Source organism: Calonectris borealis, chromosome 7, assembly GCF_964195595.1.
Source record: "Calonectris borealis chromosome 7, bCalBor7.hap1.2, whole genome shotgun sequence".
Taxonomy (NCBI): domain Eukaryota; kingdom Metazoa; phylum Chordata; class Aves; order Procellariiformes; family Procellariidae; genus Calonectris; species Calonectris borealis.
In genome coordinates this window covers 34,571,750-34,592,848 of record NC_134318.1, presented here as the reverse complement: position 1 = coordinate 34,592,848, position 21,099 = coordinate 34,571,750, and the positions used below count along the sequence as shown (strand labels likewise).

The 21,099-nt window shown below is 36.8% G+C and overlaps 1 protein-coding gene across 2 annotated transcripts in view; it reads left to right on the top strand.

Moving 5' to 3' along the window:
* Positions 1-330: 330 nt before the first annotated feature.
* The window catches only part of NRAP (nebulin related anchoring protein), a 55,238-nt gene continuing 34,469 nt past the window's right edge, over positions 331-21,099 (top strand). Inside the window, exons 1-14 of one of the 2 annotated variants that reach the window (XM_075155097.1) lie at positions 331-1,214; positions 1,481-1,575; positions 2,275-2,362; positions 5,499-5,603; positions 6,135-6,239; positions 6,908-7,015; positions 7,868-7,972; positions 8,627-8,734; positions 10,291-10,395; positions 13,125-13,229; positions 15,109-15,225; positions 16,976-17,080; positions 18,016-18,123; positions 18,827-18,931. In XM_075155097.1, coding sequence (XP_075011198.1) covers positions 1,143-1,214; positions 1,481-1,575; positions 2,275-2,362; positions 5,499-5,603; positions 6,135-6,239; positions 6,908-7,015; positions 7,868-7,972; positions 8,627-8,734; positions 10,291-10,395; positions 13,125-13,229; positions 15,109-15,225; positions 16,976-17,080; positions 18,016-18,123; positions 18,827-18,931 — 1,431 coding nt within the window. In that variant the 5' untranslated portion in view covers positions 331-1,142. The remainder of the gene's footprint in view (positions 1,215-1,480; positions 1,576-2,274; positions 2,363-5,498; positions 5,604-6,134; positions 6,240-6,907; positions 7,016-7,867; positions 7,973-8,626; positions 8,735-10,290; positions 10,396-13,124; positions 13,230-15,108; positions 15,226-16,975; positions 17,081-18,015; positions 18,124-18,826; positions 18,932-21,099) is intronic. The other variant, XM_075155098.1, reaches the window with a different exon arrangement.

Below are 21,099 nucleotides of genomic sequence, written 5' to 3'. Positions count from 1 at the left end.
TAGATGACTAAGTAGACTTCTACTTGGATTGAGATAACTCTTAGCTGTGTCCCAGGGTTATGGAGCCCTGCAGCTGCAGGTACTATGATTAGGTGAGATGTAAATCTTAAATCCTGACCATTTGTAGCCGGTAGAATTTAATAGCTTCTTTTGTTCAGAGCAGACTTCACAACCCTAATAACTTGCTTGAATCCTAATATTAGGCATAATAATTCCTTATCGTTATTTGGCTAAGGAATTTTTATATTCTGATCTATGCCAGCCTACTCTTTGTGAACACTGTTAAAAAGCTGCTTTGTTCATTCTATTCAAAAGTAAATTGTTCCTTTCTGAAGTTCTTCCTGTAGGAGATAGATGTTTGGATTTGTACCCATCATGTTTAGAACTCTTGGAGATAAGAGGCTCTGCCCATTTCAGTGTGCGTCCTCTTACACCTGGAGATGGAGTGATAGGTTGATGAAACAGAAAGACATGAGAAATGATTGTGCTCTGCTCTGCTGCCCATAACATACAAGGTGAAACTGAGCTGGCACCAAGGGAAAAAACAATGACTTGGCTGGGACAACCTCTTCTAGATCCAACAAAGGGCCAGGAAGCTCCAAACCCATCTCTGGCCTGTGTCTCTGGTGGTACCTCCTTCTAATATGAGGACGTTCCTAAACACAGAGTAGTCCTTCATGAGATCACTTGCTGTATATCAGGGTGAGGAGAGACTATGATGAATTGCTGCTGCTGCTGTGTGTACTTTTCATCCTGGGCTTATGACAACTGGCTTTACAGCAAAACTGAAATACTAAATGATCAGACTCTAATGTTCACATGGACATGATTCGTTTCTGTGAGTTCATTCTTCTATTTAGAGAAAGATATTGCTACCCTCCCTTACGCACTGACACAGTTGCCAAAATAACCACTCTTACTAACTGGCAGCTTTAAAAGCCAGCCTGCAGCTGACTTTGAAACAGAAGGTCAGCAAACGGAGCAGCAGACTTCAATTCAGAGCTTTAATGGGAGCCATTGACCACAGCAAAAGGCCTTGACTGGAGTGTCTAGAGTGTGCCTTGCACAGGCCAAAAAGTCACTTTCGTACTCTTTGAACCTTTTGTATAAACCTATATATTTTTCACTCTGTGGATTTCAAGATGAATGTGCAGCCGTGTGCTAGATGTGGCTATGGGGTTTACCCTGCTGAGAAGATTAACTGTATAGATCAGGTCAGTTGTCTTTCTTTATTATTTTGGACTATAATAAATGTATAGATTGGCACTTTTAACACAGTGCAAATCTCTCAGTTCCAAAAATTCTTTACGCATAACTGGGTTCAGAACTGAAATGAGTTAATAATAGGCATATATTTGAAGAAGAAGAATTCAAATGCGTGAAATGAATGTTAAGGATCAATACTGAGATTTAAAACTCAACAGAATAATAATGAAATACAAATCATGTCTGTTTGCTTTCTGTTCTGTGGTATTTCCAGACATGGCATAAAGCCTGTTTTCACTGCGAAGTATGCAAGATGATGTTAACAGTAAACAACTTTGTTAGCCATGAGAAAAAGCCTTACTGTCAAGCGTAAGTGTGTTTCCTTTCCTTTTTTTTAAAGCAAAGGTTTAAAATGCCAAGTAATTTTAATGTAATAGAAGATCACCATTTGGACTCAGCCTGCTGCCATGTGTGATGTGAAATTATGTATTGTTAGTGCCTTCGTGCATATCTTTGGATTTCGTGAATCACAAATTGTGGCAAACCCTTGTTGCTGTATATAAAGCTTCCTCATTTGTCCAGTGTGTTAAAAGATACCAAATTAAGTTCCATTTCAGTATTGTGGGAGGAAAATAAACCGAACCATAAAATTCAGTGCTTTCCAAATCAGCAGTTAAGAGTTAACAAGGTTGAGCTAATCATCAGGAAAATGTATAAAATGCAGATTTTGGAGTTGGTTTGTTCTAGGAAGTTTTTATTTTATAATGATCAATTCCTGTCAAATTTGTCAGCAGAAAAAGGAGAGATGACAGTTGTTTTTTATTCTATTATTCTCTTTTGTTATTAGAAACACAGCACTGATATGATGATCATTAAAATTAATTTTGCTCTAGGCACCTACTCCATACAATAATAACTTGAATGTAATCTGAGATCTGTGTATGAGTGGGGAAAAAGTTATGTATAGAGGTGTGGAGGCTGGTATTGTGTTTTTGAGTGCTCAAAAAGAACCTTTCTGGTGGGTTGTCTGGTACATTCCTAATATCCTTTTACACTTTCCTTTTTTAGACATAATCCAAAAAACAATGCATTCACAAGCGTATTTGAGACACCAATAAATATAAATGCAAAAAAACTGTCGGAAGTGGTAAGTGAGGTAAGAAGCTTGAGGGCCAAATGTATTTATCTTTGTTTTACATTTTGATACCATATTCGTGTCTTGTTTTAGAAATGTATTCTTTACATAATGTAGATACGTATTCTTTTTTTACCCTCCTGTGTTCTTTTAGAGCAGTAAGATCTCAGCCGGGGTTTGAACCATAATTTTTAAAATGCATTCACTCATAAGAAAGAAAGGTTAGATCTGAATTTGCTTCTACTTTCAGAAAGAAAAATGGATAGCAGTTTCTCACTTGCCATATCTGATAACCTACATGGAAACATTATTCGCATAAACAGTGGGAGATACTGCCCAGAGCTATGTAAACTCAGTAACTAAATCAGGGGGGTTTACACAGCCATTTGAAACAAGAGTGACCTACTTGCTTTATGATCTCGTCTGAAACTGATACTAAAGGGCACAAAACAAAAAATAAATTCTATCTCAGTAGGACGTAGGCAAAAGTTCTCATAAATACTTTGTCAAGTATTTCTGACAAACCTGAGATGATATTTCCCTTTTCTGAGAAAACACGAAGTCCAGGGAGCTTTGCATGGTTTTGCTGAAAATGTTTTGCTGAAACGTTAAGGATGGACCAGCTTTCCATCCTCGTTTAACTGCATCTGTCCTCTAAAAGGCTGCTGTGCCCCGGCAAACCTCTAGGGGTGCTCAAAGTCGTCTTTCTTTTCAAATGCCATTCTTTTCTGTCTTGCATTGTTTTCCTCCAGACACGTTTGTTTTAAACTTGTATTTCTAAGAATTTAATGAAATGAGAAACACAGAAACAGCCAATAATTGATAGCTATCTCAATTCTGTGTGTAATACTATTTTCTTGAATGTCATGTCTTTTGATACTCTAAAATAGTACTATTCATTGCATGACTATATTTAGTAAGCAAACCAATGTGTTTCAATGTGATTAGCCATCATTAAAATAAAAGAAGGAAGTTGTATTTCTTAGATTATAGGGTACTACATTCATTTTGATGTTCTGTATTAGCTGTACAAAGTTGATGTACATGTAGTAGCCTTTATCAGACACTGTATCTTTTCTTTATCATTTTTGTACAGTACTCTCATGCATCAGGATTTACAATATCATAGGCAGTAACTATTTCAGCAGTGACTATCACACTTACTTTAAACTGTGTATGACAGATCTGGTCAGGAATGAGTTTGGGATTACTGCAGGTTCTATTTCTGTTTTTAGGCAGTGATTTGACACTCTGATACTTCCAGTGCATGTGAATATACACACCAGACAAATTATAGCTCAAAGATCACTTTCCCTTGTTTTTTACACCTAAAGCACCTTCTGTCCTTTTCAATCACATAGCGAGGTTCTGCTCCAGAGAGAAAATTGCTAACGGTAGTAAAGAAGCTGATTCTGCAATAGTTACTTAAAGGGAGTACTGCTGTAGAAATTTTAAGTGTAGGAAAACCGTTTCATTGGTAAATGTATAAAATAATGCTAACTTGAGAAAAGGTTTCAATTGCTACTGTAGTTTTTTGGGGTTTTTTAGGTAAGATTATTTCTTATGCAAAAAATGTAATGTTTCTTCAATCCTAATATATGTTCTCACATAAGTCTTATGTTGAGACACCAACTCAAATGCAGAGATAAAAATTCAGCTCCCTCCCTCTACACAGAATGGCTATGTAAGCAGACAAATAATTCATCTCTCTGTACCTCTGTACTTAATTTATAAAATGGGGATAATGGTACACATGTTCAGTGATTTTTCTGTCCAGCCAGTTTAGATTTTGCACTCTTCAGGACAGGGACTGTTATTTTTCGCGCCTGTAGAGTGAGTTGTATAATAGAGCTGTGATTTCAGCTGTATTTCTGTGTGCTGTCATGATAAAATTAACAGTAGGAAAATGATGAGCCAGGACTAAATATAGTAGTCATTTACATTTACACAGTCATGATACTTCATGGCCACTGTGCAGGGAAATAGGAGAGTAAAATATTACCCACCAGGTAATAGTTCTTTCATCTAATGCTACATTAAGTGTTCTGCTTAAAAATTCCTGGGGATTTCAATCCTCATAGATTACTTCCCCAAAAAGTATTATCTAAAGACCAAATTATTCTTTCACAACTTCATGCCAGGTTTCAAGTCTAATATGCTACTCCTTTACAGATATGCAGCTCCAATAATAGCAAAAAAATCTTAGGTAGAATCTGGGTGTGGACTAGACAGTAGAGTTTTGACCTTAGGGCTAAACCCAATCTTTTCTTCCATGGAGACTCCTTTTCCAAGAATGGGTGGCATGGAGGAAGTACTTATGTAGTCTTTGCATGACAGAGCTACAGACTATGTGGCCTTTTTATATATAAGGAGGTTGTAAGTGGTGTCTGTCTGAAGAGGGAGAAGGAGGAAAAAATGGAGAGTTTTGCAGGCTCTCGGATGGTGGTTGGTATTTTCTTGTAGGGTGTGGGAGATTTGGTGGATCAGGTGTGCTTGTCATAGTCCCTTGGTTTCTGCATTCATACCATATATAAATATGTCTTCAGTGCGAAAGTATTAGTTGGCACTGAAAACTAGGCTGGTCTGTAGAATCGGAGATATAACGCCCAGACACAGGTAAACATTATGACTACAGTAAATTGTCTTAAACCAAGTCATGTTGATGCTGCCATCCAGAGAATTAGTTCTGTGCAGTCACATTGTTCCTCTGCTTCTTTTGTGTTGGTATTAATTTTTGCAGTGAGGCAGATGAAGGAACTGACATAGCTAAAAGCTAACACAGCAAAAGCCTACATACTAATTTCCTGATACAATTTCCCCAACAGCCGCCTGTCTGATGGTGTCAGTGTGTGAGAGACAAGAAGGGTCACCTAGTAGGGCCAGTGATGTTTTTGGAAGTAGCCTTCCTGTAGATTGGTTTAAGGCACAGCCAAAACTAGCAGGCACTCAAGTGGATTTGTTATGGTGGGAATTGCACTGTTTTTGTTGTTTTGCCTTGCATTCATCTCCTTTTGTTGCTGCAGTTTATGCAGACTCCATATCACTGTGCTCTAAGAGACTGTTCACCTTGTTTGTCTCTCTTCTCGTTCTTCTCCTAAGAGGGGCGTGTGTTAGTCTGTACTAACAAACTACTAATACCAAGTCAATTTTTTTTTAGATAAAATATCGAGAAGAGAGTGAACAATTCAAACCAGTCTTTCAATGGGATGTAAGGTCCAGAGAAATTGAAGCTGCCTATAAAGTCCAACAACTGGCCACCCAGGTAAGAAATATCCCTCAAGTCTCCAACCACTAGCCTCCAGAAGACCAAGGATCAGCCTTGGCTTTCCTGATTGTTAGGGTTTTACTCACAGCATTTCAATGCTAAAAAAGCCATTGCTTCTCCTTGGCATCAGAGCTTGATTATAGCTGAGGGTGCAAGAATGAGAAGATGAGGAAGGAAGAGTGTATCTATACAGTTAGCTGTTTGGACTGCTGCATGTGCAGCCATACTCAATGTGTCTTCTTTCTACTGACACTGAAGCTTCACAACAAGTGGTCTGATTCCCAGGGGGAATTATTTGAGTCTCACTCCAGGATCCTAGATCCTGACATCTTGATGTCAGTTCTTGTTATACAAGCTCTGCCCTGGTATTCTGAGGGTATGTGGAGTGTAGGCCTTGTGCTGTACGTCTGCAGAGAGTAAATTTCACTTCCACAGCATTGTGTGTGTTTCCTTTTTTTCTGTCAGATCAGCTGTTTGTGTGTTAAAATATGGGTGAAAATTGGTAGTTATTTAATTTTTGTTTTGTAGAATGCTTACTATGCTGCCTATGAAGCGGGAAAATCATGGTACTCGGGAACCATCCCAGATCCCGAGATGGTCAGGATAACACAGGCACAGAAGACTCTGAGTGATGTAAGTGGGCTGATGTTTGGAATAGCTTTATTTTCATGGGCTATCATATTCTGAAGACTTATCAGTGCATCAAAGCCAACCTTTGGTAAGATGTTACCAAAGGAGAGACTGACATGTTTACTTATGTCAATAACAGTATTTAACCATGTAAGTGATAAAAGTCACATAACAATGCTATTGCCCATCCTGGAAATCATACATTTATATATTTATGGAATTGAGAAGCACTTCAACTACTGACCAATGATATCTGAGGTCATCTTGATTATATCCTGATCTGGCAGGCAGTGGTATTTCCCTCGGTAGAGCAGAACTCATGATGGAAAACGTGTCTTATTTTCCATAGAGTAGACCTTTCATTGACTGTATTTCCGTGACTGATGAAAATCACTTCTGAATTATGACTGATTGTCTATGCCCATACAATGGGTTAGTGACTCAGTCAACATAATTTATATGAATGGGGAATGTTTTCTGTTGCATATAGGAGATATTTCTACCTAACAAACTTCTAAGGTGCAAGTTCTTTAATTTCTTGTGTAAGTTATTTAATTTGTTTACTTTTAAATAAAGTGATACATACCTTTAGGAAGCAGGCATTAAAAGAGGAATCATATTAAACTGCAGTGGGTTCTTCTGTAACAACACAAAAAATGTTCATTTTCTAGTTTCAATATACAGAAGAATACGAGCCACGGAGAGGCAAAGGCAGCTTTCCTGCTATGATCACTCCAGGTTATCAGGTTGCTAAGAGGGCCACCCAACTAAGCAGTAATGTAAGTCGCAGGTTTTTTAATTGTATGTTAGACTTCTGAATTTGGAGAATCTTGGGTTTAGGCCATTCACTTTAGACGGTAGGTTCTGTGATGAATAGTTGTTGTAGTGTTAATTCTACAAAGCGAGAAAACTTTAACATGATGCAGGAAACAGGGTTAACAAACTACTTGGCTTGGGAAGACAACCATATAGGATAAATGGCAATATAGGTATTTCCTGAAAGATGTGGCAACTTTTGCTGTAATTTATCACAGCCTGATTGTGAATCACTCTACAGTGTTTGTTTAATTCATTACCTTTATTTTCACTTTATGGCTTTATTAATCTATTTATTTCCATCTGACGTTTTAGCTTTCTTTATTATTTGAAGTTAAATACCATAATATTGAATTAAAATACTGTAATATTGAATTTAATTCATATACAAGCCACTTTAAATATATGCACAGAAAATTGCTTATTTATAAAAATAACAATTCAACTGAAAAAGATAAAGTAAAAATAAATCCTGTAGAAATTATTTTAAAGTATTACATACTGTCTGCATTGTCGTTGCAGTATGATCTGAGTGTTTTGGGCTATGAATGACTATTCTCATAATATTTTAATCAAATGTATGGCTCACATAAATCTAGTATAATTTGAAAATTTTATTATCTGGGTCCATTTCTGTCTGCTTCTGGCATTCACTTGAAGGAAATTGGGCATTAAATATACTGATAGCTTGACTGTACAGCGGGGAGTGTCATGACTGCTGTTGCTCATTTTGTCTTGAAGCCTTCCGTTTGACAGGGAATGCATATTTGCTGCTTATTGTTTGTAATATGTATTTTACATGTTTTCTCCCTCAGGTAGAATATAAGCGGGGACATGAAGAGAGAGTTTCGAAGTTCACCTCTGTTGTAGACACTCCAGATATACTTCATGCAAAGGTTGGAGGACAGCTTTCAAGTGATGTAAGTGAAACAAAATAGACTGACCTGTTTTTGACTCCTAAGAGCAAGTTGCTCTTAGGACATTTATAAATCACTTAAAAATATGAACATAAAGAAAAATAAAAAAATAATATTTGAAAGGCAGACTCTTGAAATATCTATTGCCTTAAAATATTCTTGATACATTTTACCGTTAAGTATTTAATACTTAGAGTTATAAAGACCATATTCAGTTCTAGGCCATTTTAGGGACTAGCTGAGGCAGAGCTAGTCCAAGAGCAGAGAACTAGTGGCAGAGAACCAAAAGGCAGAGAACTAGTCTGTTCTATACCCAGCAACTGGCTGCCATGCAAAGTAAAGAAGGAAGCTGCCTGACTCTAATATTAATAGAGCAGGCATTGTGCAGTCAACTTTAGTATTTTCTTTAAACGACTGTGATCCATCCTATACGCTGAATGAGACACAGAGGTCCTGCAGAAGATACACGATCACATGGTTAAAGATTACATTGTAAAGCATAGACACAAAGGAGGTAGATTCAGACTTCATGGTTTGTCATCCTTTTGGCAGATGACAGCCGTCGAACGCCTGACTTTGCAACTTTAAGAATTGATTATGTGTGTGATTAAGATACATTTGATCTAATTGCTCCTGAATTGTCTTGTATTTTTACAGTTGAAATACACAGAAGACTTTGAAGAACGGAAAGGGAAAGGCAGCTTTCCTGCTATGATCACTCCAGCTTATCAAATAGCCAAGAGAGCGAATGAATTAGCCAGTGATGTAAGTGTCTAAAGCAAAGTCTCTTTTTGGGAAGAAAAGAATTAATTCTCACACAAATTTTGGATTAAAATGTTTACCGGCGGAAATTGAGCATTGTGGAGTTATGCTAGCAGTGCACTTTATACACAGATTTTCAAGTGATTGTCTTTTGCAGGGACAAAGTTGAGGGGTTTTTTTTGAGAGAAGATTAGGCATTTTATTTGTGAATCAACACTGTGGATTTTTGTGGGCAAAAGTGTCCCCTTTACCCAACCTTCTGTTGCCTCCAACTGAGAAGGAAGACGAGGAGTCAGCTGGAGGTCTTTGATTTCATTCTGCCCATCCCAGTATGAGTTAGAGGGGCTGAAGTGCAGCTCTAAATTTACACAGCCACAATATTTCTCGGTAACCTTGTATCAGGAGAGGGCTGTGTTTGCAGAGCTCTGCTGTGCCATGACTTTCCATGTTCCCAGTGGGTCCTTATAGTTCATTCTCCTATTCCTTCTATTGTGCTGTTGCAGGATGAGGCTTTTATGGAAGCAGCTTCTTGAATAGCAATTATATACATAAAGTATATACACACACACGTACACACACACAAATGCATGCATTTGACATAGATATAGATTTATAAAATATAACTTTCTATTCCACTCATTTTACACTCCTTACTCTTGTTTTTTTTTTTTTTAAACTCCTTGGTGTACTGATCTTTATTGGCTTTCTTTTCCTCTCCAAACATAACAAAACCACAACACTCCTGTATTCTTTAAAAAGCATTGTAACGGAACATTAGTATTGCTTCAAAATGTACAGTTAATTGTGTTTTGTCATTGGAGACTGAAAGGAAAGCTCTTTTTGTTGGAGAAGATAACATATTGTGATAACTCAATGGAAGTGAATTGAAAACATTATTGAGAGTCATTGAGGAAAATAAGAAGAGATCTGTAATTTTGAAGGCGAAAGCAACTGACTCTAAAACATTTAAATGTTTTTGTTTGCCTTTGATCTGTGGAAAACCCTTCATTTGTGTCAGCAAACACACATGGTGATTAAAGGGCAGCATCAGGTTATAGGCATTATTTTGACTTCAGCAAAGGTAGTGTAAATCTTGGTCTAAACTTGAAGGTTGATTGCCTAAAATTCCCTTGATCATTGGGGATATCAGCATCTTTCAGAAACAAGCCCATTTATTAATGGTGTTCAGATGACCCTGTGGTAAAAAAAGTGCTCTTGGTAACCATGAATTTACATTACAATCAGTTGTATTTTTTAACCTGCTGGAGCATCAGGGATTAGCCACTGACAAGCAGGGGGTACTGAACACGCTGAACTAATGGTCTGGGTTGAACTGGCAAGTCCCATGTTCCTACTGCATTATTAAAAAGTACACCACTATTTTTGTTTTCATATCTTCAAGTGGCATATTTGACTTCTGTAGATTGGTGGCAATGGGAATTTTGACAATCTTTTATTATTAACATGTGCGTGTCATTGATTATTATTTATTATGCAGCATCTGTGTACCAGACTAAACTCATCCAGATGATTCTTTTCCTTTTCTTTTTTCCTGTTAGGTAAAGTATCATCAAAGATATGAAAAAGAGATCAAGGGAAAAGCCAGCCATACAGCTGGAACAGATGTTACTTTTGCAAGAGAAAATGTAGATCAATATGGCCAGGTATGCAACATCCGAGAGATATCCATGCTGATGTTAATCATTACTATGGCTGATTGCTGAAGGCTTTAGAAACTGCAGTGAGACCTATTTTCACTTTGCTTTCCTGTATGAGAAAGCAAGGTCTCAAAGGGAAAGATGGTGTGCAACAGCACCATGCTCTGAATGTGTAATATATTTGGTATTGGCACTTGCAAAATGAGACTACAAGGTACATGCACTGTCACTGCATGATCTTTATGGTAGGGTCATTCCAAAAAGTAAGCCTTACCTTGGCAAATTTTATCTGTGTACATGTATGCACTATACATTTCTGTTGCAGTGCTCTTATGTATCACACTGAAATTTGTTTACTTGTGGAAACTTTCCCATTCCTTGAGAAAGAAAATGTAAATTCAGTTAGAAGAAAACATGAAAGGGCTATGATATGGTAGAAAGTCAGTAGATAGTTAAGCATCTTTTCCCTGCCAGTATTTTTAGAAATCTTAGAAGCTTTGCAGCTCTAAATATGTGCAAGTGGCACTGAAGATCATGCATGATCTCTTAGATTTCAACTCTTCTACAAAAGTGATATTGTAAGCTTGACAAGTTGTAGTTCTGCATTTGTGGAACCAAAGAGGCTTTTATTTCATTTTTAAGGTAATGCAATTATTTTTGTGGTCTCCCAAAACGCATCCAAAGTTCTATTCCAATTAAGTTAGGGAAATAGTGCAGCTAAATAGAACTGAATACAGCTAAAGGGAATTTGAAAGGAATTGAATAGTGGTTTTGTATAAACAAAACTGTATGGTTAGTCTTAGGTTTTTCATCCTAGCTCCTCATGAGACCTTTTTACTGTTTCTACTTCCTACGTTCTACTTTGGAGAAATGAAGGAACAGGGAATATATTGTCCTAAGACATTGGGAATTTTACGTTTCTTCACTTCTTCTGTTCAAACCTACATGTTGTAGTGTGTGAAAAGCAAACCATCCTTGAGGAATATAAGTTTAGAATATGTAATGATGAAGCCTTCAGTTAGTTTCTGTCTTTTGAACTACTACAAGTTTTAGTAAGAATAAACAAATAAAGTGAATTTGAAAAAGTGCTAATTGCATTTTCAAGCATTGGAATGCTGCTATCTTTAGAATTAATTTAAGCTTTTTTTCTTTGAAAGTATCTTTGAAACTTCAGTCACAGACTTCAAATTTAATTTGAGTTTTAATCTTCATAGATTGGATTCTGATATTTTTATTCAAATAAAATAGAGTCACTGAAATTAATGGATCTTTCTGAGTGAAGCATGACTTAACATGGGTGAAGGGATTAGATTTCTAACTGTCGAGGTCGTGAGGGTACATCATACAGATATATATATATATATATATAACATGAGACAATTTAAAATTCCTGTGTGCTGAACACCTGTTTTGTTCATGTTTAAAAATCTTAGAAGTGGCTAAAATTAATTATCTGGGACTTTGAAAATACTGGTTTGTAATATGAGCAATTTTAGAAATGATATAAAAATGTATTTGAGAAAGTTAGAAGAGAAAGAAAATGGCAAGTTAGTCTCAAGAATTCAGACTCATGAATGGCATTTTAAAAAACTAACTCAGCTGATTATTCAAGGATATTTTTTATTTTCTGTGTCTGTTTATAGAATAATTTAGATGCAATAACTATAACTACATTATATTGTCCACAAACTTATGATATAACCTATCTTACCATGTGACATTGATGGTGCACAAAATGATCTACAATGGATTGTTTTGCATTGAGAAGTCACAAGAGAGATACCCCAAATATTTATAGTCCTTTCTATCTGTGCTCTCCGTGACATTCTTGACATGCCACACATTCTTTTTTCACTTAAACTGGCTCTTTACTACAAAGGATTTACAAAATATTACAGAGAAGACACATGAAACTGTATCTTACTTGTTTGTATACTTAGCATATTCTCCCCAGATCTTGCCATAGAAAGCTTTGGGATGGTCATTGTGTATTACCATTTTAAAGAAAGCTCCAGTTTTTTGTTATTAAATTATCAAAAGACTTTTCAAATTGTCAAACATTTACACATAAACTTATCTATAGATAGATTTTAGAGTATTAATTCTGCAACAATTGTTTTTCTAAATCCAGCAAATGGAATTTTGTGATTTTGTTCCCTAAGGATTGTACCACTTTAATATCTAGATATTTCTACTTCATTAATGAATCCCTCTTCAGAATATATCACTGCACTAGAGAAATATTATTTTTGGTCAGTTATGATGTGAGAAATGGCCATGGAGACATCAAGAGAATTCTGTCACGTCACAGAGGAAGGTTAACCCTATGCTAAACTTGGAAAGTTTAAGCAAATCTCCTGGCTGCCCAAACCATTAGATATTTTTATAGTTTTCCAGGGAATCATATATTGACAAAGAGAGGGGCTAGCAGATATCATATCTGTAAGAACTGAGGTGAGATTAGAAGTATGTATATCATTGTATACTTGAATACTATCTTGACCGTAGCTAATTGCTACCTAAATTTCTCTTGCAATGCAACACAAGTAATTTTACAGGCACAATTAATTTAATGAGTGATTTTATTCTTACAGTTGGTCATTTTATTCTCTTTTTCATAAAAAAAAATACAATGAAGCAATGAACTTTCCTACTAACGAGGACTATAGGGCTTTGTGAAATCACCCAAGGCCCACCTGCTCATGTATGATGAGTAAACTCTGAATTTTCTTCAGGATTATATGGATGAGTATGAAGAACGCAGAGGGAAAGGAAGCTTTCCTGCTATGATCACTCCAGCTTATCAAAATGCCAAGAAAGCAAATGAATTAGCAAGTGATGTAAGTATGAAACCTGAATCAATACAAATCATAAACAATTAAAGCCAGCAGTTTGTCAGAGCAGTGCCTAGGAGGAGAATGCTAAAATTACACTTGAGAAATAAACAACTGTGACATTTCACTGCATTGCTGGGAACTGGATGGCTCAGGGGATTAATAATATCCATTAATAGAAGGGGGCACAGCTCCAACTTGCATGAAGGAGGAGATGGATGTAGCAACTAATGGGGATCCCTACTGTTAGGTTAACCCTCCTGGCAAATCTGCACCTGTATTATTAATGAAACCTTCAACTGCCTTAATCATCCTGTGGACTACTGTGGTATTCCCAGTAGTGAATAAATGGAGGACAAATAAGCTGAACTGGTTTTGATATTTTGAAGTATCATGCCTCTAGCACAAAGCAAGTTATATGGAGGAAAAGAAACCATAGAGTACGACACTGTCACTTCACAAGACTGAGCTTGTTTTTAGGCTGGGGATTTTTAGTTTTGGGTGGTAAACTAAAGAATCAGCAAAAAAGGTGGTGATGTGTGATCCTTGCATGCAGCCTGTTGATTAAAGATCCTCAGTTCTATTTGAGGAGACCGTTTCTAGTAGTGACAAAAAATGGGTCAGTCTGTAGGTCACTACCCTGTGGCTGCTGTGAAGGGTTCCTGTGAGTGACCACCTTTGCAAACCTGTCCTCCATGGGGCCATCTGAGCTGATGGGCTCAGCCTGTTTTCTGAGGAGCTAACAGATGGTTGAGTCGTTCAGCTTGTACTAGCCTGGACTAGACATTAGCAGTAAACTAGAGTGAAAGGATCAGTCATATTCTGTTACCTGAGCTTATGACTGAGAGAATATAAAAAACCCAAAACCTTCTGTGACCAATCCCTATTTTGATGACAAAATCAGTGATTCCCTGTTTAAACCTGAAATATTTAACCTTTCCAGATAAAGATGGCAATTTCATAGGTTTTCAAAATGCAAATGGTCAGCAATTTCCTTATTAATTTGTAATACCTGGAGCAAGGAGAAGCGTTGGTTCATGGCAGTAACCTTAACAAAGTAGGGTACTTACCAAGCTGCTTTGTATCTTGAAAGCCTGAGAATCTGTGTGCAGACTTGGAAAATAAAATAAAAAACACTTCACACTTCAGCAAATTTCAAATAATATGTTGGGGTTTTTTAATATTATGAATCTGATTTTTAAAGCAGTAACATAAGACGAATATAAGCATCTCCTTGTATGCAAGAAATATTGAAATGTATTCTCAACAGGATTTTTTCTGGACAAAGGGCCAATATAAGTATTATCTCTTTTCACCCATCCTCAATTTAAGTCAATAACCTGATGTCTAAACAAAATTAACAGATCCCTTATTTCAGTATTGATTTGGTAGAGAAATATCATTGTCTTAAAACATTATAAGTGCAAAAATATATATCTTTCTCAAAAAGCTGGTTTCTGCAAAAGGAAAAGTTTGCAGAGCACTTGATGGCTATCTTTAATTCTCTGACTAGAAGTCTAAAATTAAAGTACTGAGAATTAACTTCAGTAATAGAAGAGCACACAAGCTCCATCCAGTCACTAGCCAAGAATCTGCTAGTTATCTGTTCAAGCTGTGAACAACAACCAGTGCTGTTCAATCTATGTAAAAAATGGATTAAAAAAAGTGTTGTCTAGTGAAGTGGCTTGGCAGGGATTGTTAGGGCTATGATTTTTTATGTGGTTTATTTCAGGAAGTAACAACTTGCAGTGTTTCAACTTAGCAAGTTCTATTTGCTTATTAAAGCAAGAATAGGAAAAATCTTATCCCAACTCATGAAGGCAGTCTAAATAGCAATGCTGAAAAGGTAGACATCTATTTTATAATTTTCCCTACTTCTTTTCAGATAAAATACAAGAAAGATCTTTCCAAGATGAAAGGTGCAGCTCACTTTCACTCCCTAACGGCTGAAGACAACTTAGTCCTTAAACAAGCCCAAAGTGTTAACAAGCTTGTCAGTGAGGTAAGGGGTTGAATCAGTCCGTTAACAAGTCTGAGAGCAGCTCATACAAACATTTGTGTCTGATGGGTAAGGACTACAAATATAAAACGCTGTTGTTCTTATTGCCCTGTATGTAACAAAAATTATCTGTGTATAGCACAACATCTGGAGAGAAAGGTGCAAGAACAGATCTTCAGTGCTGTTATCTGGAACTTCCAATGATCTGTATGAAAGTATGGGAAATTAACCCCAGAAGAGTAATTCTAATTCCAGCCACATGAAGAATAGAAATCTAAAAAAAACCCTGAATTGTGCTGTTAATGTGCTGTGAAGTTATCATCATAAATGCTTTAGCATGACTTGGCTGTGTAACTTAGAGTGTTTCAAAGAAGGTTCTAGTGATAATTAAAAAGGAACACCAGCAGGGCCAATATTTGTGCCATTCTGTTAATGTAGGTTTCTGTTTTCTTCCATCACGTGAAAGTCTGTGAGTTACTCATAATGCATGCTTCTTCTGCTTGGCAAGGGAAGATTGCTACGGAATTCTCAGTAGATTCTGAATTATTAATTTATTTATAGTGTCATATCAGCTATAAAGCTATTAATAAATGTGAGTTTCTAGAGCTTCCCCATGGCAGTTTAAAAACTTATACTCTTGAGATGTCAAGGTATAAAACCTTCAATAATGAAAAACCCTTGGAAGTAGGACTGGAAGGGGCCTCCTGGGCCAATGATTCCTGCCTCCTGCTCTTTCGGCACAGTATTGTGTAATCCTCTTCTTCTAATTTCTAGCCTACATTTATTCCTGTCCACTTTATTACTATTGCGTTTTGTGCCAACATTGCCCTTTAGTTTAAAAAGTTCTTCTCCTTGCATGATTACCTTTCTGAAATGTTTACAAACGGGTATAATTTTCTTCTCTCTGACTTTGTTTTCCCAGACTAAGCAAGCCAAATTCTTCTCATCTCTCACAGTCTTTCACTGCAGCTGTTACAGGCTGAGTGCATGTTCCTTAAACAGGAATGACTGTAAGAGTACATAAGTTCTTGATGAGGTCTTGCTGGAACCTGGTACATAGCACGCGCAATTCCCAGTGCTTGCTCAAAAGTCTCCTCTTGCCTTGGACTGCATTTGCCTTTTTCATGGCTGTGTTACTTTGCCATCTCTCCATCTTTCTGTGGTCAGCCTACATATGAACAGTTTTCTCTTTCTTAGCCTTTCCAGGTGATGTGCTCCTATAGCTGAATTTTTTATGACTACTCCCTACATATATTAACCTCTACATTGCTGAATTTAGTCCCATTTCTATTACCCGGTTTTAATATCACCTCCAACATTCCTACTTCAGAGCAAAGGTACTTAATGAAAATACTAAACCAATTCTGTATTTAAACTTACTCTGAAGAATTCTGCTGGTAAACTTCCCCCTGTTCAATCCTTGTGTTGAAAAACACCCATTGCTTTTTCTGCTTTCATTTGCTCCACACTCACCTTAAAATTCCTTCACAGATCTTTGTTTTTGTTAATAATTTTCCCCATGGCACTGTCTCATACACTTTGCTGAGGTCCAAATGGATAAAATTGATTGCATTTCTTTTGCCTATAAAATGAGAGCTGAGTATAAGAAAATCATCTTCATATGATCTTCATCTTTCATCATATGCCATCCGATGAAAGCTGTGGGTCTGGCTAATAAAAAGTGTGTGGAGGAACTTGACAGAGCAGGTTAAAGTTTTAGCATATTTTTCCCTTGTGCATTTTTGTCACTAAGGTAGAGTATAAGAAGGATCTCGGAAACAACAGAGGCTACAGCATGAACTACTGTGATACTCCGCAATTCAAGAATGTGAGCAAGATCTCAAAATTCACCAGTGATGTAAGTTTTCAGTACCTCATGTGTGGCTTGCTTACTGGAATCGCAGTCATCTGTGTGTGTGTTTCAGATAAGCGTGCACTGGGAATTTGATTATAACTGATTTTAACCCATGTCTGTACAGCACCTATCCTAGTCTGTCCTTACAGATCAGTGGGGCTCATTTTATAAAGAATTATGAAAAGAACTATTGTGGTATTTGGAAGAGAGGTAACTTACAACGGACTGCTAATCTATACAAGTAGCTGGCAGTTGTTACTGTTATCTATCATAATTATTACTTGTTTCATTGTGTATGTCCATTTCCTGACTGGAAAGGTAGGCAAAAGATACTTTACCAGAGTTAATGTCAGAGAGGAACATGTTTACTGCATGAAAGGAATCAATATTAATAACGATACTGCTTGTATCTCATGATACTGAAGTATAATTTTGCTTTATATTGCTTGCTATCGTTCTCTGAAATCCAGGAGGAGTAATTCTTTTGCCATACAGATGAGATGGAAGAGTGGTTAATTTATCTTATTGTAAAACTCCCTACTCTGGGCTTGGTGAAAGCTGCACCAAAACAGTCCAGTTTAGGTAGATGGTTATATGTTAATTTGTTTATGTACAAATAATGCTTCTCTGCAACTTTGTTCTAATATTTATTTCTGATTAAATAATATGCAGCAATAGAATGAGGAGGTATCTCCTTTATGTGGCATCCAGATGATCTGAAGAATATGGGAATGACATCTTTTAAAATAGGAAACTCACAGAGGGTTTTAGTTTTTCTTTTTTAAAGCACCAAGGTTGTTGTGGACTCATGAGTTTCTGTAGTGGTGCAACACTAGTAGACCACAGCTGTAATAATTTGTCTCACTGCTGTAACATGTGGAAACTCATAGAAAAACTAAATATATTTTCTCAGAGTATTTTTGCTTTTTTTTGTACAGCTTAAATACAAAGAAACCTACCAGAACCAGATGAAAGGTCATTATGTAGGTATCGGCATGGACAAGCGAATGCTACATGCCATGAAAGTTGGCAGCTTGGCAAGCAACGTAAGTCTTTTTTAATCACACTTGTATGGTTGTTGCTTACTTGTCTTTAAGTTTTTCCAGAACTAAGTTAATAGAAAACTTTAGATCATATTGTACTGGGGGTCTGAAGGATAATATGTTGAGAAGAGGGGAAATTCTGGAAACCCTTTTGTACTGATTTATAGCTCACTGTGTGGAAGAAGTTAAAATAAGCAAATTCAGTGATCTGGCAACATACTGAGCTCCTTCAGTTTTCTTTGACATCAGTAGGATGCTGAAGGTTGCTTGCCATCACCCCCAGGGTCAGACCTTTGCTGAAAAAACAGTCTTTAAGGAAGATTTCTGGATTCCAATTTAATTTACTGTGTTAGTCAAGAAGCTATTTCGTTACATACCGTTCCTTCAAGTACATTATTTACAAATCTGTAAGAAGCTTGAGAACTAAGCAGAAAGATAAAAGAGATGTGTCATAGGTGGAAGTTAAGTTAATGCTTCCACTGTTGGCATTGGATTAATTGAGGAGCTGAAAAAGAATCAATTAGTGGCTAAACTATGCAAATAATTTCATTTTCTTTGTCACTTATGACATTGAACTTACTTTGTTTCCTGCATTTAATATTAATATTATTGTTTCTCCTTTCCTCTTGACTGATAATTATTCAAACAACTGACAGCTTAAAAAAAAAGAATGATTTTTTTTTTTTTTGTTCTCCCTGTGTTTCAGATAGCCTATAAATCTGATTACAAACATGACGGTGTAGACTACAATTACCCAGCTACTCTCACTCCTTCATATCAGACAACAAGGAAGTTGGTCCCTTTGAAAGATGTAAATAATTTTATGGTTTTTTTTTCCTATGACTTGCATGGCTCATCATCTCTCTGTAGGAGAGATTGTGATAGATTGCATGTGTCAAATGATGATTTAATCATGGGAGCAAACAGCTAGTGATAACAAAGTTAAAGCAAAAAAGGGCGGGAAGTCAAGAGGGCTCAGAGGAATAGAAAGTGCTGCCGCCTCCTGTCATTGGCTTCAGTTCAGCACAGATTGTACAGTTGTGAAATGAGTGAGTTCTGCCATATCTCTAGTCTGTGTTGCAAAACATCTCACCATCCTGCGCAGCTTCAACAGCAGCATCAAGCACTGAAAAGACAGGGAGACTTAAACAGGCTTCTCATCATTTGTGAATTCCCTGAAGATAGATGTTCGCCTTTGAAGGGGAACTAATTGGTCACATAACCTTCCTTATGCCTGTGGTTGGTGCGGGAGAGGTGCCCTCTGTGCTTGGGGTTGAGTTACTGATGGGACAATGTGAAGAAATTTGTGTACTGCTGTGGTTATATGTGCTCTACAGATAAATGGAGGACGTCAGACTGTAGAGGATACCACACTGTCACCTCTCACAAGCATTAAAGGCTTGATTGATCTCATCTGATCATTGGGAACTTAACCTGTGCCTTAGTTAGGAGCACAGTCACCAGGCATTAGTTATAAAATCAACAGGAAGAGAGCAGCACCTCTGCAGGGCATTTCTGACTACCTAATATGTATATAACCTGTCTTTCCATTGAAATTGCAAGAAACCAGGGGCAAAATGCCTTAGAGAGGGCATTAACATTATATGAGATTTATCTGGACCTAAATACCTCTTCCAAGAAAAAGGTGGTAGCATGAAGAGGTAGAATTGAGAACCCTGATGTTTTGCGGAAGTACTTGATATATTTCAACTGTAAGCTGCGCTATTGCCTCTTCAGCAGTAATTTCAGATTTGTCTTTGAAAAAGCCTAAAGAAGTAAAGTTCAGTGTTTGATTGCTTAGTGTGTGAGAATTGTAATCTTAAAGAGTTCAAAGTAAGCATGAATTCATGTCCAAAATGTACAAATTAGTTCTACCCACTCTAAACATTTCAGCACTACCTGTGGCTCTACAACTCATAGTCAGCATCTGTGTTTGGAGCACGTAAATCAGTTGGCCACAGAGACTCAGTTGCACTAGTCATGATCATCATCTAGTCGTTTGAAACAGGCCCAGGACTCGTCTGCTCATGATAACCAACAGGCTTACTTTGAACTCTTTAAGAATACAACTCTCACACACTAAGCAATCACAAGTAGCAGTAAATACACAGTTTCAGTTAAAAAGAAATGATCCCTTTCTGTGGAATTAAAATTCTCGCTGTCTCTGTAAAGAAGCAAATGAACTGTTTTAAGTACCTTGATCACGTTGGACCTGTGAGATAATTCAGGCCTTTTTTCCTAGTTTTTGTCATTATGGCAGAAAGAACAAGTTTACATTAGGATACCTGAGATAAGAAGGTTCGCATTAAAATAGTTTCAGTAGCTCAAAGTCTCTAGAAATATACTCCACTTTACTGGAAAAAAGTGTTCTTAAGAAACTAGGTTTAATCAATGTGATTTGCAATGTTTGCAAAGTGGTGATTAACTACAGTGAATGTTAATTAAGGCCTACAGAGAATAATAATTGTGTCCTGCAGTGTAGCACTGAGTCCTTTGGCAGCAACAGGTTTGAAAGAAAGCTTCTCCATGATTTTTTATCTTGCATAATTTTGGGATTTAATATATTTATTTTATAGCTTATTATTGCTGGTACCATGTTAATGTGTTAGGAATTTAGTGGCCTCCAATCCTATCAATGGTTGACATTAAAATGACTTTTTTTTGTACCATAAATATATATTTTTCTTCTCTCATCATCCACATAAAACTCTTACCACACAGGGAAATTCACTCAGTAAAGTGAATAAAAATAAACTCAGTAAAGACAAAGTGTAAGAGAGTTCATTTGCTCTGCACAGCATTAAACTGGACAGACCTCTTAACAGACAGTTACAATGTTCCTTTATGAAAATAGTCTGATAAAGATAAAAATATTCTAAGTGATGGTTAAGAATATCAGTTTTTTAGGAATGCTTTGGGGAACCAGCTGAAACTGCATCTTTTTAAGAATTCGTGGTTTTGAGGGAGAGGGGTTATAAA